The sequence below is a fragment of the Saimiri boliviensis genome, chromosome 7 (genome assembly GCF_048565385.1).
Source record: "Saimiri boliviensis isolate mSaiBol1 chromosome 7, mSaiBol1.pri, whole genome shotgun sequence".
NCBI classification, from domain to species: domain Eukaryota; kingdom Metazoa; phylum Chordata; class Mammalia; order Primates; family Cebidae; genus Saimiri; species Saimiri boliviensis.
The window spans coordinates 81,482,131-81,499,411 of record NC_133455.1 but is presented as its reverse complement, the minus strand read 5'-3'; the positions used below and the strand labels follow the sequence as shown (position 1 = coordinate 81,499,411).

General features: G+C 37.1%; 1 protein-coding gene across 1 annotated transcript in view; it reads right to left on the bottom strand.

Annotated features, from left to right (window-relative positions):
* The window catches only part of CAND1 (cullin associated and neddylation dissociated 1), a 55,133-nt gene that overhangs the window by 18,783 nt on the left and 19,069 nt on the right, over positions 1 to 17,281 (bottom strand). Inside the window, exons 3-7 of the mRNA XM_003926538.4 lie at positions 9,392 to 9,546; positions 6,792 to 6,915; positions 4,319 to 4,575; positions 4,130 to 4,235; positions 2,909 to 3,054 (exon numbers count right to left, since the gene is read on the bottom strand). Of these exons, the coding sequence (XP_003926587.3) occupies positions 2,909 to 3,054; positions 4,130 to 4,235; positions 4,319 to 4,575; positions 6,792 to 6,915; positions 9,392 to 9,546 (788 nt within the window). The remainder of the gene's footprint in view (positions 1 to 2,908; positions 3,055 to 4,129; positions 4,236 to 4,318; positions 4,576 to 6,791; positions 6,916 to 9,391; positions 9,547 to 17,281) is intronic.

The window sequence follows — 17,281 nt, the reverse complement described above, 5'->3', positions numbered from 1 at the left end:
TGATAGTCTAAAATTATCTAGCAATAATTTTGTTATTCTTAGATAAGACTATATATAGCCTTGAAATAATTGAGCAGGGTGATAACTCTTTGCTGGCTTTTATTCCAATTAGCTTAGCAACCGTCAAATGTAGCCAGCTAGGCCTTAGAAGATTCTTTGATATATAATAAAACAGTAAAATTTTCCAATCTCCAAAGCTTAAAATTCACCTTAGCAATTACAGGAAAATACATCCAAATACTGCTAAATGCAAGGCATTTGCTTATTAACCAGTTTATCTATAAATAAAGTTAAAAGACAGTGCCAAAATACACTATCCATTTAAAAGCACATAAAATTTTTTCCATGTCAATACACCATAGTAATTGTATCCCAGAAATGTGCTTTATTGAAAAGATTACAAAAAATTAACAAATGTCCTAATTCACTAAAATTATGTTGATTTTATAAATCACAAAAACATCATCATAGAAAGACATTTATTAGGTATGATTCAGATTAACTGATAAAGCAGGTGAAGTACCAGGTTTGTTATAAACTACACAAAAAACCAATACTCAAAACCTGGAATATACATTGCTACTGCTTTCTTCAGAAGATAATTCATAGTAAAATATAAGCCAAGGTTTCCCTTCATTAATATAACCCATTTATTGATTGCCTGTGTGTCAAGCACTGTCCTAAACACTGGAATAAAGCAGTCAATCAAGAGATTAAAATGTCTAGCCTTCATGAAACTTACATTCTAATAGGTAGGAGACCATCAATTACAGTATGTCAGAAAGTTACTAAGTGTGATAAAATAAAAATAGTAAAATGAAACATAGTTCTGTGGGAGACTAGATGACGGATGTGTGAAAAGGAAATCAGGTATGACTGCAAGGTTTTTGGCCTGATAAACTAAGAAGAATGGAGGTATCATTCTGAGATGGTAAAGGCTGAAGAACAGATTAGGTGGGAGATAGGGAAGGGGTCGGGAAAAGATATTTTTGATATCCAAGCAGCAATGCTAAATAAGGAGCTGAATATGAATCTGGATTCACAGGCGAGATCTGGAGTAAAGACAGGATCTGGGTTGCCAGCATACTGACATTAAAGCCAGGAGACTACATGAGATCAACAAAAAATCAAGAGTATAACAGATAAAGTTCAAGCACTGAGCCTTAAGATACTCTAAGTACGGTGGTCAGGACAAAGAAGAACCACGCATGGAAGACTGAAGTATCACAATGATAGAACACCCAGGCTTGAATGGTATCCTGGACGCTAAATAAAGAAATGTTGCCGGCATGTGTGTAATCCCAGCACTTTGAGAGGCCAAAGCGGGTGGCTCACAAGGTCAGGAGTTCAGGACCAGCCTGGCCAATACGGTAAAATCCTGTCTCCACTAAAAATACAAAAATTAGCTGGGCGTGGTGACGTGTGCCTGTAGTCCCAACTGCTCAGGAGGCAGAAGCAGGAGAAATCACTGAAACCCAGGAGGCGGGGGTTGCAGTGCTCTGAGATCATGCCACTGTGCTCCAGCCCAGGTAACAGAGCAAGACTCTGTCTCCAAAAAAAAAAAGAAATGCTGCTTGCTGGGCATGGTGGCTCAGCACTTTGGGAGGCTGAGGCGGGCAGATCACCTGAGGTTAGGAGTTTGAGACTACACTGACCAACATGGAAAAACCCCGCCTCTATTACAAATGCAAAATGAGCTGGGCATGGTGGCACGTGCCTATAATCCCAGCTACTCGGGAGGCTGAGGCAGAAGAATTGCTTGAATCCAGGAGGCAGAGGTGGAGGTGAGCTGAGATTGCACCACTGCATTCCAGCCTGGGCAACAAGAACAAAACTGTCTTACAAAAAAAAAAAAAAGAAAAAGAAAAAGAAATGTTGCTGAGACTGAGGAATATGATAGGCAGACTCAAACATTTTCAATCTTGTCCATCACTGGAGGAGTGGATTCAAGACAGAAGGAAAAGTAAGAAACTGAATTGCATTCTTTTGAGGAGTTCTGTGGGAGAAGAGAGAAACTAGGCAGCAGCTGCTAGAGGAGTATAGGCTGTTAAGAAACTTGGTACTTGTTTTTTAAAGATGGGTGAAATTACCGACTTGATAGGAAAGTTGTTATATGAATTCATTCAAAGAATCAAACTAAAAAGTATTCTCAAAAATAACAAAAGTCTACCAACCTGTTTACCTAGTGATTTATCAACTTAAATGTCTGTTACTATGATTCTTCCAATATATAACAGAAACAACTGAACATGAGCAACCCGTATGACCGTGAAGTGCTGCTACTCCTTTCCAGAGTAAATGTCATAAACATAGTGTGATGACATCAGGCTTAGAAGCCTCAGAAATGTTTAAGCTATTAATGAAAGTTAAATGGGGCCTCAAACAATATTTAGATTTTTTCATGAACATAACTATGAATAAACAAACTAATACTCTTTCAAACTAACCTGCCCTACATATGTCTGTCTACAGATTCAATTCTTTCTAAAACCTTGATTTATCTCCTTACAAAAATGCTTTGTAGAAAATCTGAGTAGTACTTAAAATAAAAAATCATATATTGTTACTAAGAGAAAACAAGTGGTAATGGTACTAGTTGTAAATATACAGAATTTTTTCTGTATACTTAAAGAAATAAAATTGGGACATGGTGAGCAATTTTTGCTACATACTTTTCACTCATTAACAGCATTAATAAATGTTTTTTAGGCATAATTTTTTTAATGTGTTACACAACAGTTCAATACATGAATGCCCTCTAACTTAATCAATTTGCTATTATCAAATATTGAGATAATTTCCCTTGTCACTACTATAAATAAAACAGTACAACTTGCACTAAAAATCATCTCCATCTATACTACTGTCTTTCATAAAAATTTAAAAGATTCTATTTAATTTGAAATACCTTGATCATCATCATCACCACCATCAGCGTCCATTGCATTTTCATCTTCATCTTCATCATCGTAATTATAATTTGGATCATAGGTAAGATATTTAAGACAAATATTTATAATGGTAGAAACATGAGGATATACTTCCTTAGGACATCTAAAGACAAAAACAAAAGCTTCCTTGAAGAGCTATACTTTTCTCCTTGATTCACCATCTGCCACATTTTGCATTAATTACCAGCAATAACATAGGAGAGTAGTTCCCAGACTATCTAGCACCAATGATTCTTGGTGCCTTTCTCTCCTATGGACTTACTATTTTAAAAGATTTACCTTCCAAATTATACTTAATCAATTTTAAGATGATCCTCCCTAATTCCCATTTTAACTATGTTATGGTTACTGTGTGGCAGTATAGAGAGAAATCGGCATATATTCAACATGTTATTAAAATACCAGCCCAGATGAATGTGCTCTTCAGTAATGATGATCATTTGTGAAAATTCCAGTGCATAATCACCTAGGCTTGGTCTTCTAGCTATACAATGAAGACAGAACATATAAATGCCCACAAGAGCCAACAAATAAAAGAATACTTTGTGTTTCTCAATTAAAGGAATAAAATGAATCCAACAATTTCTGATTTTAATAATATAACATGATTAAAAGCCACTTCTCAAAATCAGAAGTATCAAGGGATAAATGCAAAAAACAATCTGTAAGGTCTCAAGACACCATGCTAATACATTAGGCAAGAGCAGAAATTCTGTTACTTATCTAGTATTGCCTTCTAGTACACAAATATACACTTTTTACTAAGCTTTAAAAGAAAATATTAGAATCAATTTCCAAATTGAGAATCACTGACCTAGCAAAATTGATGTGACCTAAGAAACTGTGGAAAAGACAATTCACTATATATTTCTGACTGGATAATTTATCCTGCTGTGCTTTCAGTATAAACTACATTATTACACTGGCATTTCTTCCCTTCTAAAGTAAACCCAAAATAATTATAAATACATTTCCCAAATTATTTAAAGTCCCAACAGTAAGAATTTTTTCAAAATAAACATGACGACCACATTTTATAACAGCAAGATGACATTAGCTTCAAATATTGTATTGTCTCTTGTATCTGAAATCCAATAGGCTGCTTCTACTCACACACCTAATCTTGATCTTATGATTCTATTCTTAAGGGAATAAAAATAAAGATCTTTAAAACGTACCTTCTTACAAATGATTCAAAGGCTTGAATACAGTATTCTCTTAATTCATCATCATCTACATTGCAAAATTTTACCACCAAAGGAATTATCTTCTCAAGGTATTCACCTAAGAAAAGCATAATGGTTCTTTTAAAACCTGAATTAATTTTTTTATTAAAGAAAACTTTAAAACTTTTAAAAATTCCTTACCTATTCTATGACCAGCTTGCCTACTAATAGCAGCAATACATTGTATGTAGGTTCTTGTTGTTGACATGGAATCATTTTTGGACAACTCTGACAACAGATGTTCAATAAGATCTACAAAAACTATATTTCCACAGCTCATAACCAGATGGCCAAGAGCAATAATGGTTCTTTTCCTCACTGCAAGTCTAGGGCTGGTCAACTGGGGAAGCAGACAGGTCAGAATTGAAGGATGGAAATTAACAAGAAGTCCTCCTTGCCTTAAAATAAAATAAAAAAAAGAAAGAAAACAACAAATGAATTCAAGATGCCTGAGCACTACTACATGTATGGCCTCTGACCTCAATGTAAACATTCAGAACACAAATTTTGTTGGGACTCAAGGAAAATTAAATTCCCAATTTATCTACCAATGCAATGGAAACCTGAGTTAAGTGAATGCAGCCTTGAAATTTACATTGCCAAACTGACTCCTGGAATCTAGACCTAAATCCCCAATTATAGCATATCCATCCAATACCAATTGGCTTGGTAAAGTATTAAGAAATTTTTTAAAAACACACACACAAAACCACAAGGCTGGGTGTGATGGCTCACACCTGTAATTCCAGCACTTTGGGAGGCTAAGGCCGGCAGATTGCTTGAGCCCGGGAGTTCAAGACCAGCCTGGGCAACATGGCAAAAACTCAGCTCCACAAAAAATACAAAAATTAGCCAGGTGTGATGGTGTATGCCTGCAGTCCCAGCTGCTCAGAGGCTGAAGCGGAAGGATCACCTGAGCCTGATAAGTTGAGGCTGCAATGAGCCATGATCATGCCAATGCACTCCAGCCTGGCCCAAAACCTGTCGCAAAACCAAAACCAAAACCAAACACAAACAACAACAATCAAAAACACACAAGAATCTTGTCACTTTCTCCTTTCAAAATCTCTAAATGATTTTCTGGGCCAGTTGCGGTGGCTCACTTGAGGTTAAGAGTTCGAGAACGTTCTGGCCAACATGGAAAACCCCGTCTCTACCAAAAATACAAAAATCAGCCAGGCATAGTGGCAGGCGCCTGTAATCCCGGCTACTCAGGAAGCAGACGCAGAATTATTGAACCTGGGAGGCAGAGGTTGCAGTGAGCTAAGATCAAGGAACTGCACTCCAGCCTGGGTAACAGACTGTCTCAAAAAAAAAAAAAAAAAAAAAAACCTAAATGATTTTCTGTATTCTGACTTTGTGTATTGCTTTTTTGGGAGGATTCACAGTACTGAAAATTGAGTTTCTCTTGAGTTCTCCCTCTGCCTTATTGTCTTTCCTCTACATATATATATATATATATATATATATATATATATATGTACGTTTCATTGTTCCTGTTGTTCCAACACCCCTCTTCCAAATCATCTCAAATGTATACTTCAGTGAGTCACTAGTACCCAAACCTGTGTCAGGACAGTGTTTGTAATTAAATCACATATAGGACAGAAAGTCTGAATTTTCACCGTTTACCAAATTAAACATAAATTCCTCATCCACCTCAACATAACCACTATCCTTTAGAATGATTTCCTACTGCTTTTCTATTCATTCTGTATTCTAGAAAACTAGAATATGTTCCCCCATCCATATACTACTTCTGTTACCGGGCCCATCTACCTATTGAAGTGCTACCCATTCTTCAAAACTCAATTCAAATGCCAATTTCCATAAAAACAATTTTCTTGAATCCTTCCATTTTAAAATCCAAAACACACTATGCTCCCAGTTAGTCTTTAGTCCCACTGCCCTGTAGCCATTTGTGTTCTTATATCCTATAGTAAAATATAAGCTCTTTGAGCACCAGGATGATAGCTCCTCACTTTATACACACACACCCCACACACCCCACATGAAGGCACTTGATTGTATTTAAGTTGAAATGAATTTGCCACAAAAAATGTATGTACAAATAATGGTGGCCTATAATGATTATGAGAATCAGAAATTGACAGGTCCTTTAATGTTATTTCCTCCTAGAAGCTGCTTAGGTCTATGTTTTAACATCTGACTTTCAAATGTTAGGCAACCATATATAAAGGCAACAAATATATAAAAGCCAAGGTCCTTCCTCCCCTGAAATATGCACTATAAATATAGTTGCTGAAGATTACCAGCATTCTTTTAACTAGAAAATCCGTAACTACTGGTACATCTCTTTATCTAAATAGATCATTGAATGCAAGTATGTAAAACAAAACACGAACTGTGCTAACAAATTTAAAATCACAAACTTTATTAAAGAACTATGAAATGTTTACTATGCAACATTATATACTTATACATAAGTGTAATTAGTTTATTTCCTCCTCACTCCTAATCACAAATTTATAAAAGAGCCATCATTTAAAAATGAATAATTTTTGACAGTTTTACTATATTTACTAGAAAAGGCTTTTAGTAAATCAATGTAACATCTGTATTAAAAATAATGCAAATAAACCTGCATACTTACCTGCTCAACATATCGGCCATAATATCCAAGGCTTCTAGCTGAACAGAGACATCTTCCTGCTTTGCTATTGCACTGGTAAGACGTCCAGTAATCTTTTTACATACGTTAGCAGCTAATGCAGAGCCTGCATGAATAAGAAGCATAACTTCAAAGCAAACATGTTGAATTCTATCTCATATTCATGGTAGTTACCAAATATTTAACAACACCACACTTGATCATGAGACACAAGAGACTCATGGCAGAAAAACACATCTTTTGAAACAGGCTGCTTTTCAATAAAATAACGTATTAGAAATAAACAAGAATTAGACCAAATATTCAACAACTCCACACTTGATCATGAGACACAAGAGACCCATAGCAGAAAAACACATCTTTCAAAGCAGGCTGCTTTACAATAAAATAACTTATTAGACATAAATGAGAATTAGAGATGACAACTTCAGAAGAAGTAAAGGAGGGAAAACAATATGGATGTCAGCAATTTCTACCGGATTAATAGTAGATACTGTAGATAACTATTCTATCTATTGGATGGTATGAATGCTAGCTATGGGGCCAGTAGTAACTGCAGCACTTGCACCCCTAGACTAAAAAGCAGCAAGGAGAGTTTTCTCTATTTGAGTATTTTCTATTAGACTAGGCTTTCAAACTTCAGTGAATTAAAAAGCATATATTCTGAGCTCCAATGCCTGGCATGTTCTTAAAATTTAAAAAAAAGGCCGGGCGCAGTGGCTCAAGCCTGTAATCCCAGCACTTTGGGAGGCCAAGGCGGGTGGATCACGAGGTCAAGAGATCGAGACCATCCTGGACAACATGGTGAAACCCCGTCTCTACTAAAAATACAAAAAAGTAGCTGGGCATGGTGGCACATGCCTATAATCTGAGCTACTCAGGAGGCTGAGGCAGGAGAATTGCCTGAACCCAGGAGGCGGAGGTTGCGGTGAGCCGAGATCGCGCCATTGCACTCCAGCCTGGGTAACAAGAGCGAAACTCCATCTCAAAAAAAAAAAAAAAAAAAAAGGCATAGCTCGGTAGCTCACGCCTGTAATCCCAGCATTTTGGAGGCCAAGGCGGGTGGATCACGGGGTCAATAGATCGAGACCACCCTGGCCAACATGGTGAAACCCCATCTCTACTAAAAATACAAAAATTTGCCGGACGTGGTGGCATGTGCCTGTGGTTCCAGCTACTCGGGAGGCTGAGGCAAAGAATCGCTTGAACCCAGGAGGTGGAGGTTGTAGTGAGCTGAGATTGCGCCACTGCACTCCAGTCTGGCGACAGAGCAAGATTCCGTCTCAAAAACAAACAAACAAACAAACAAACAAACAAACCCCTAACTTTTAATAAGGTCATTTCCAACCCAAAGAGTCCATAACTTCATTATAAAGCAGAAACCTCGTTCCAGGACTCATAAATCAGAATTATTACTACTTAAAGTAGGTCGTGTTGTTACTGAGAGAAAAAAAGGAACAATTAAGAATCTGAATGGTTAAAAAATTCTTTTAGAATCAGAAACTGGCTCAATCGCAAACACATTTCAATGAGAGGAAAATAGCAAAAAAAATACATAGCTAACACAATTATGAATAATACAATTCTGAGTTGGTGAACTGTTTTACTGAAATAAGCAACTATTAAATAAGGGTAAAATAACACTGGTATGATACATTGAAGAAAGCATCCTTTTTGGATTAAAAGGTAATGGATTTGAATCTTTACCCAATTAGTCACCCAACTTTGGGTGAATTAACTTTAACTCTCTGAATTTCAGTTCCCCCATCTACAAAGTAGAAAGAATAGGAAGACCTCCCATATGACCAATGTTTAGACTAGTTATATGTATGCAGCATTTAGCATGAAAACTAGCACAGTGAACGATTTAAGTAAATGAGTGAAAATAAGACTACATTATTATTAATCCAAATCTTTGCATGAGATAGGTGATAATCTCACTTTTTGCAGATGAGACAATAGCTTTTAGCCTGCTAATTTTAGCAACAGTTTAGTAGTCAAGACCAATTCTAAAATTTATATTACCTACACATTAGAGGCCAAAAGCTATAATTAGTTGACAAATTCATTAACTATAGTTTTAAATTTGTTCAATTACCGAGTAGCTGTAAAAGGCTCAGCTTTAATTAAAGCTACTAGTAAACTGAACTATTTCGCAGCTATGTCTGAACTGTGTTAAATTTTATGTAGCAAATACTGACGCAAAGTGAAATTTATACTGGAAATAGAAAACTAATCAGGATGCATTATTTCGGTTATCTCTTCCCTAACCACATAGGTTAGCATAACTCTAATCTGCAGTCATGGTACACACAGTGTAAAATTTTGCTCCAACATATAAAAGTCCTTCACTGACATTCACATGACATGCAAGTTCAATCAAAATATTCATTTAACAGCTAATTTACTTCTAAGAAAAACAAGGCTTCAAGCTTGAATTTTCTTAATTGTTCAAAGGGATTCCTAGAAAGATCTGTAAAGACAGCCACCTCCCTCCCTCCTTTGCCAGAAGAGGAAAAAAAGGTGGGGAAAAATACCTCCACATAAAAAGAAAATAGGAAGAAAAATATGTTCTTGCTTACCACTGGAAGCTGGAGGAAGTTCTCCAATCACTGTTTTAAGACCAATACTTGAAATGTCCCGAAGTTGTTCTTTATCAGAAAGCATGTTAGTGCAGAGGGTATCTACAATTGTCTCTACTTGGTATTCTTTCACTTTACTCACTAAAGGGCCAAGACTGTAACAGAAAGGAGAAATTGTTTTTAAAAATCTATATAAGCGCACAGGAAGAAAAACACATAAGTAGAAATATTAACCTTTCTGCCTAGAACTGTCAAGATAAAGTATATACCATGTCTGTATCATAAATAGTATACAAATAAGGATGTTTAAAAAAAAATTGTGATTGGTAAGATTTTTGCAGTTGGTTTCCAAGTTTTTCTCACTGATTTCCATCCTAGTATCATGAAAGTGAAGATGCTTTCCGTATCATACCCCTAAAGCTAATTAGTTGACAAATACACAAAAAACCTATTTTTCTTTTTCTTGAGAGAAAGGGTCTCACTGTTGTTTACAATGGCCCAGGAGTTCACTCCTGGGATCAAGTGATCCTTCCACTTCAGCCTCCTGAGTAACTAGGACTACAAGGGAACACCACCATGGCTGGCACAAAACTTTTAATAATAAAAAGGTGAGGCTAGATGTGCTGGCTCATGTCTGTAACCCCAGCACTTTGGGAGGCCAAGGCAGGTGGATCACTTGAGGCCAGGAGTTTGAGACCAGCCTGGCCAACATGGTGAAACCCCATGTCTACTAAATATACAAAAAGATGAGCTGGGCATGAGAGTATATGCCTGTAGTCCAGATACTTGGGAAGCTGAGGCACAAGAACTGCTTAAATCAAGGAGGCAGAAGTTGCAGTGAGCCGAGATCACGCCACTGCAATCTAGCCTGGGTGACAGAAGAGACTCTGTCTCAAAACTAAATAAGTAAGTAAGTAAGTAAGTAAGTAAACAGAAGTTCCATCCAATATATAGGTTTAGCATCCCTCATCTGAAAATTCAAAACTCTTTTGAGTGCCATGATGGAAAATTCCAAACCCAACCTCATGTGCTGGTCACAATCAAAACTTTGTTTCACGCACAAAATTATTTTTTCCTCTTCCTATCCTCAATGTACATAATTACTAAAAATATCATATAAAATTACCTTCAGACTATGTATATAAGATACATATGAAATATAAATGAATTTCATGTTTAGACTTGGGTTCCCTCCCCAAGTTATCTCATTTTGTATATGCAAATATTCCAAAATCTGGAAAAATACAAAATACTCTGTTTACAAGCATTTCAGATAAAGGACACTAAACCTGCAAATCACTTTGCCATGTTGACCCTTTCTTCCTATTACCAAACACCACCTCACGAACCAAAAGAATTTCCACTGCCCTCAAGTCTCCTTAATTTATAAAACAATGTGCTTTATAATTTTCTTGTCTAAATGTTAAAAACTTAAAGTAATTGGTTGTAAAGACGAAAACGAGTGAATACTACCCTGTGCTCCTGAAGCATTCTGCATATACTGTACTTTTCTCATTAGTATTAAGGATGTTGTTACAAATTTGCATTATGTCCACCAATTGAACCACTTCTTGAGGAGGGAGAAAGTCCTTCCTTTGTGTCATTCCCATAGATTTCAGTAGGTACATGAACATTCAGCAATCCCACACTGTTGGTGGGTGTAAATTTGTTTAACCATTGTGGAAGACAGCATGGTGATTCCTCAAGGATCTAGAAATAGAAATTCCATTTGACCCAGTAATCCCATTACTGGGTATATACCCAAAGGACTATCAATCATTCTATTATAAAGACACATGCACAGGCATGTTCATCGTGGCACTGTTTAAAATAGCAAAGACCTGGAACCAACCCATATGCCCATCAATGACAGATTGGACAAAGAAAATGTGGCACATACACACCATGGAATACTATGCAGCCATAAAAAACGAGGAGTTTGTGTCCTTTGTAGGAACATGGATGAACCTGGAAACCATCATTCTCGGCAAACTGACACAAGACAGAAAATCAAACACCGCGTGTTCTCACTCATAGGCGGGTGTTGAACAGTGAGAACACTTGGACACAAGAGGGGAGCATCACACACTGGGGTCCGTAGGGTGTGGCTACAGGAGGGATAGTGGGAGTGAGGGTGGGGTAGGGATAACGTGGGGAGAAATGTCAGGTATAGGTGATGCGATGGTGGCAACAAACCACCCTGCCATGAATGTACCTATGCAACAATCTTGCATGATCTGCACATGTACCCCAGAATCTAAAGTACAATAAAAAAATAATAATAAAAAGACAGCAGTTCCCAACCATTGTGGCAGCAGGGACCAATTTCACGGAAGACAATTTTTCCACGGATTTGCAGGAGAGGAGGTTTTGGGATAAACTGTTCAACCTCAGATCATCAGGCATTAATTTCTCATAAGGAGCACACAATCTAGATCCCTTGCATGCACAGTTCACAATAAGGTTTGTGCTCCTATGAGAATCTAATACCACCGCTGATCTGACAGGAAGCAAAGCCCAGGCAGTGATGCTGTCTCGCCCACCGCTCTCCTCCTGCTATGTGGCCCACTTTCCAACAGGCCAAGTATCTGTACAGGTCCACAGCCCCAGGTTTAAGGACCCCTATATTAAGAAATCACTGTATTCAATATTATTGAATAACAAAGGCAGTATGGCCCCTATCTTCAAAAACTTAACCATCTGGTTGATGAATTAAGGAACTCACTTAACTATTTATGAAATAAGGCATTCACTACCCTGGCATGATTAAAAACAAATTAAAAAAAAAACAAACCTTTTAAATGCAATGTCAGCATTTATAGGGTAAGAGATGGAACTGACTCAGATTTTTAGATATTAAGCATTTTTTTTTTTTTTTTTTTTTTGAGACAAGTCTCGCTCTGTTGCCCAAGCTGGAGTGCAGTGGTGCAATGTTGGTTCAGTGTAACCTCAGCCTTTCATGCCTCAGCCTCCGGAGTAGCTGGGACTACAGGTGTGAGCCACCACCCAACTCATACTGATCTTTCATGAGATACAGTTAGAAATGAAGAGCATTGTAAATGAGGAAGCAAGCTCTTGTAAACACCAGAGACTAAAAGCAGAATGCATATTGAAAGAATTTAGTAGTAAAATGAACTGCTAGATACAAAAGGCAGATGGAAAACACCACAGGAAAAGTAACCCCCTAGGATATTATAGAGAACTTTTAAAGTCTGGTCAATGACTTCAAATGTGATAAAACTGGAAGCCAATTTATTTTTTCAAGCATAAGTGACATAATGAAAATAGTTTAATTTGATACATGTTCAGATCAATGTCTTAAATAGATGCTTAATTGATGACTGTTGACTGCTTGACCAGAGAAGTAGTAGGCACAGCAATCTAGGGATTTAAAACAAAAAAAAAAAAACAAAAACTGAAGGTTAAATATAGCTTAATCCAAAATGAAAGCAGTGGTAACTGAAACATGGCAGATAGAGGGGAAGACCGAAAAGTAATGAAAATTGGGAGTGGAGTTCAAAGGAACTCAAAAATGAATTGAAAGAGTTCTAGCTTTCAGCAGAATAGTGGTGACTCACACATGTAATCCCAGCACTTTGAGAGACTGAGGCAGTTAGGCTGCTTGAGCTTACCCAACCTGGACAACATGGCGAAACCCTGTCTCTACTAAAAGCAAACACTAAAATTAGTTGGGTGTGGTAGCGCGCACCTGTGGTCCCAGCTACTTCGGAGGCTGAGGTGGGAGGATCACTGGGGCCCAGGAAGTCAAGGCTGAAGTGAGTCATGACCACACCACTGCACTCCAGCCTGGGTGACAGAGTAAGACTCTATATCAAATATAAAGTAAAATAAAAATAAAAAATTTAAATGCTGTATTTAAAAATTAAAATTTTAATGCTGTATTTAAAAACTAAAAATAAAAAAATAAAGGGCAGAAATTATAAAACTGAATAAATGAAAAAACAAGACTTAACTACCTGCTATCTATAAGAAACTTTTAAAAAAACAGATAAAATAAAAAATAAAAAAGATACATTATGCACACACACCAATCTTGAAACAAACTGGAGTGGCTATTACTAACATCAGAGAAAATATATTTCAAGGTAAGGTGTACTAGTAGAGAAGAGAAACGTCTTATATTCGTAAAAGGGTCACATCAAGAAGACGTAACTATTATAAATGTGTATGTACCTAGTCATTGACAAAGACTCTCTGCTTGACCAAACTTTACTAAGACTCGTCTGAGTCCTCTTTTCAACAAGCAGTTCTTGACCCTGGGCCCCTGTCCTTGCCGGTCCTGCACAGCCCAATTGTAGTGAGAATCTCACCACCCTTGACATTTCTTCTTATGTAATGTTCCAACCTCTGACTGACTTTCTGCTTTTTGGCTATAAATTCCCACTTGTCCTAGTATTTGAAGTTGAGACCAATCTCTCCTATTCCAATAGTCTTTACACCTATCACAACAGTCCTGCTTAAAGTATTTCTTACTGTTTAAACAAATGTCAGAACAATTTTGTCTTTAACATTATACAGCTTTGCCAGGTGCCGTGGCTCACAACTGTAACCCCAGCACTTTGGGAGGCCAGGGTGGGTGGATCACGAGGTCAGGCCATCCTGGCCAACATGGTGAAACCCCATCTCTACCAAAATATTAAAAAAAAATAGCTGGGTGTGGTGGAGCGCACCTGTAGTCCCAGCTACCTGGGAGGCTGAGGCAGGGGAATTGCTTAAACCAGAGGCAAAGGTTGCAGTGAGCCAAGATTGTGCCACTGTATTCCAGCCTGGCAACAGAGGAAGACTCCACCTCAGAAAAACATTATACAGCCTTAAAATGCAAGAAAAAGAGACTGATAGGAAAAAGTCATACTTGAAAGTTTTACCATACTTCTCACCAGATCAACTAAACAAAAATTCAGAAAGGACGGCCAGGCATGGTGGCTCACATCTGTAATTCCAGCCCTTTGGAAGGCCAAGGTAGGTGGATCACTTGAGGTCAGGAGTTTGAGACCAGCCTGGCCAACATGGTGAAACCCTGTCTCTATTAAAAATGCAAAAATTAGCCGAGCATGATGGTGTGTGCCTATAACCCCAGTTGCCTGGGAGGCTGAGGCAGTCTGAGAATCGCTTGAACCTAGGAGGCAGAGGTTGCAGTGAGCAAATTCCAGACTGGGCGACAGAGTGAGACTCCATCTCAAAAAAAAAAAGCAGAAAAGATATAAAACTGAACACTGTCAACTACCTTGACCTCATATTTATAAAACATTTTACTCAACAACTGCAGAATATACTTTCTTTTCAAGTATATATAAAACATTTGCCAAGCTCACCACAAAACAAATCTCAATAAATGTTAAAAGAAAGTACCCTAACCACAGTAGAATTAAATTGGAAACCAGTAAAAAAAAAATAAGTAGATAACTTCCAAATATTTGGAAATTGCTTCTAAGTAACAAATGGATTTTTAAAAATCACATCAAAAATCAAAAATATTTCAAACTGAATGAAAATATCATAATTTGTGTGATGTAGCTGAAGACATACTTAGAGGAAAATATACACCTTTATATGCTTAAATTAGAAAGAAAGCAATTAGGAATGCAATAATCACAGAAGAAATCAATGAAAGAGACAACAGACAGACAAAATTAATAACGCTTTATGTCAGGTTTTTGATAAGATTCGTAAAGTTGGTAAGTTCCTGATTCAATTAACTGGTGATTTTTTAAAAAGGAACACAAATTATCAAAATCAGGATTGAAAAGAGAAAGATATTCACTGATGACATGTTGTTTAGGTAGAAAATCCTGAGGACTCAGCAAAAACGACTTTGACAAGGATGAGATACTATGATTCATGGTTGAAAGACTAAGTATTGTTAATATAATGTGAATTTTTCTCAAATATTTCTAAAGTTTCAACAGAATTCCAATCAAAATTCAAGCAAGCTTCTTTTTAAGAATAAAAGTTGACAATTCTAAAATTTACATAGAAATATAAAGAACTTAAAAAACTAAACTACTTTTTTTTAAGAGTGAGTCTCACTCTATGGCCCAGGCTGGAATGCAGTGACACAATCTCTGCTTACCGCAACCTCCGCCTCCCGGGTTCAAGCAATTCTCCTGCCTCAGCTTCCTGAGTAGCCAGGATTACAGGTGCGCACCAATACACCCGGCTTTTTTTTTTTTTTTTTTTTTTTTTAGTAGAGATGGGGTTTCACATGTTGGTCAGACTGGTCTCAAACTCCTGACCTCATGATCTACACACGTTGGCCTCCAAAAGTGCTGGGATTACAGGTGTGAGCCATAGCACCCAGCTTAACTACTCTTGAGAAAGGAAGACAAAAGCTAGAGAACTTAAACTATCTTTTACTTTACATTTAAGATCTAGACTCGTGTTTCTCAACAGGGCAATTTTTGCTCTCCAAGAGACATCTGGCAATGCCTACAGACATTTTGATTGTCACAACTGGGAGGGAATACTATGGGAAAATACTGAGTAAAGGCCAGGAATGCTGCTAAACATACAATATACAGAATACACAGCTCAACAACAAAGAATTATCTGGCCCAAAGAGTCAGTAATGCCAAAGATGTTAAACTCCTGAGCTACAATGAATGCAAGTGTTGTATCGGTATAAATACAGACAAAGCAATGGAACAAAATAACATCTAGAAGTAGACCCACACTTTTATAGTCAATTACTTTTTTGACAAGGATGCCAAAGTAAATCAGAAGGAAGATCTTTTCAATAAATGGTGCTGCATCAACTAAATATCCAAATTGGGGAAAAAAAGAAAAAGTTAATTTCTGCCTCATATCCTTTGCAAAAATAAATACAAGATCCATCATAGAACTAAAAGTAAAACTAAAATTAGAAATCTCATTTGGAGAAAATCCTTACAACTTAAGGTAAACGAAGATTTCTTAGAACACAGAAAACAACAGCCATAAACAAAAATTTAAATTAACTTATAAATTAAATCAAACTAAACTAAATTTGAAACCAAAATTAAACTTAAACTCATCAAATTTAGAAAAGAACTACAACTTGATAATAAAAAGTCCACATACACACAAAAAAATAGCCAAACAACACATGAAACAGTGCTTGACATCATTAATTATCAGGGAAATATAAATTAAAACCACACTTATACACTTACTGAAGTGGCTAAAATTAAAAACTGACACAACCAAATGGCTAGTGAGAATGTGGAGCAACCAGTACTTTGACATAAAATGGTAGATAGACTTTGGGAAACAATTTGGTGTTTTCACAAAAAGCGAAGTGAACAAGAGCAGTTTCACTCTTGGGTATCAATAAGAAATAAAAACATGTCCTGCGCCGGGCGCGGTGGCTCAAGCCTGTAATCCCAGCACTTTGGGAGGCCGAGGCGGGTGGATCACGAGGTCGAGAGATCGAGACCATCCTGGTCAACATGGTGAAACCCCGTCTCTACTAAAAGTGCAAAAAATTAGCTGGGCATGGTGGCACGTGCCTGTAATCCCAGCTACTCAGGAGGCTGAGGCAGGAGAATTGCCTGAGCCCAGGAGGCAGAGGTTGCGGTGAGCCGAGATCGCGCCATTGCACTCCAGCCTGGGTAACAAGGGTGAAACTCCGTCTCAAAAAAAAAAAAACATGTCCTAAAAGGGACTTGTACAGGAATGTTCACTGTATATTTATTCACAGTAGTCAAATCCATGAAAGAAACCAAATGAATAAACAATCAATGTACTAATTAATAAAAAGGCATGAACTACTAATATAAACAAGATGGATTAATTTCTGGTATTATGAGAGCAAAAACAGCCAAAAACAAGAACACATACTGTGTAATTCCATTTATATAAAGTTTTTTAACAGGCAAAACTAATTTAAGGTAA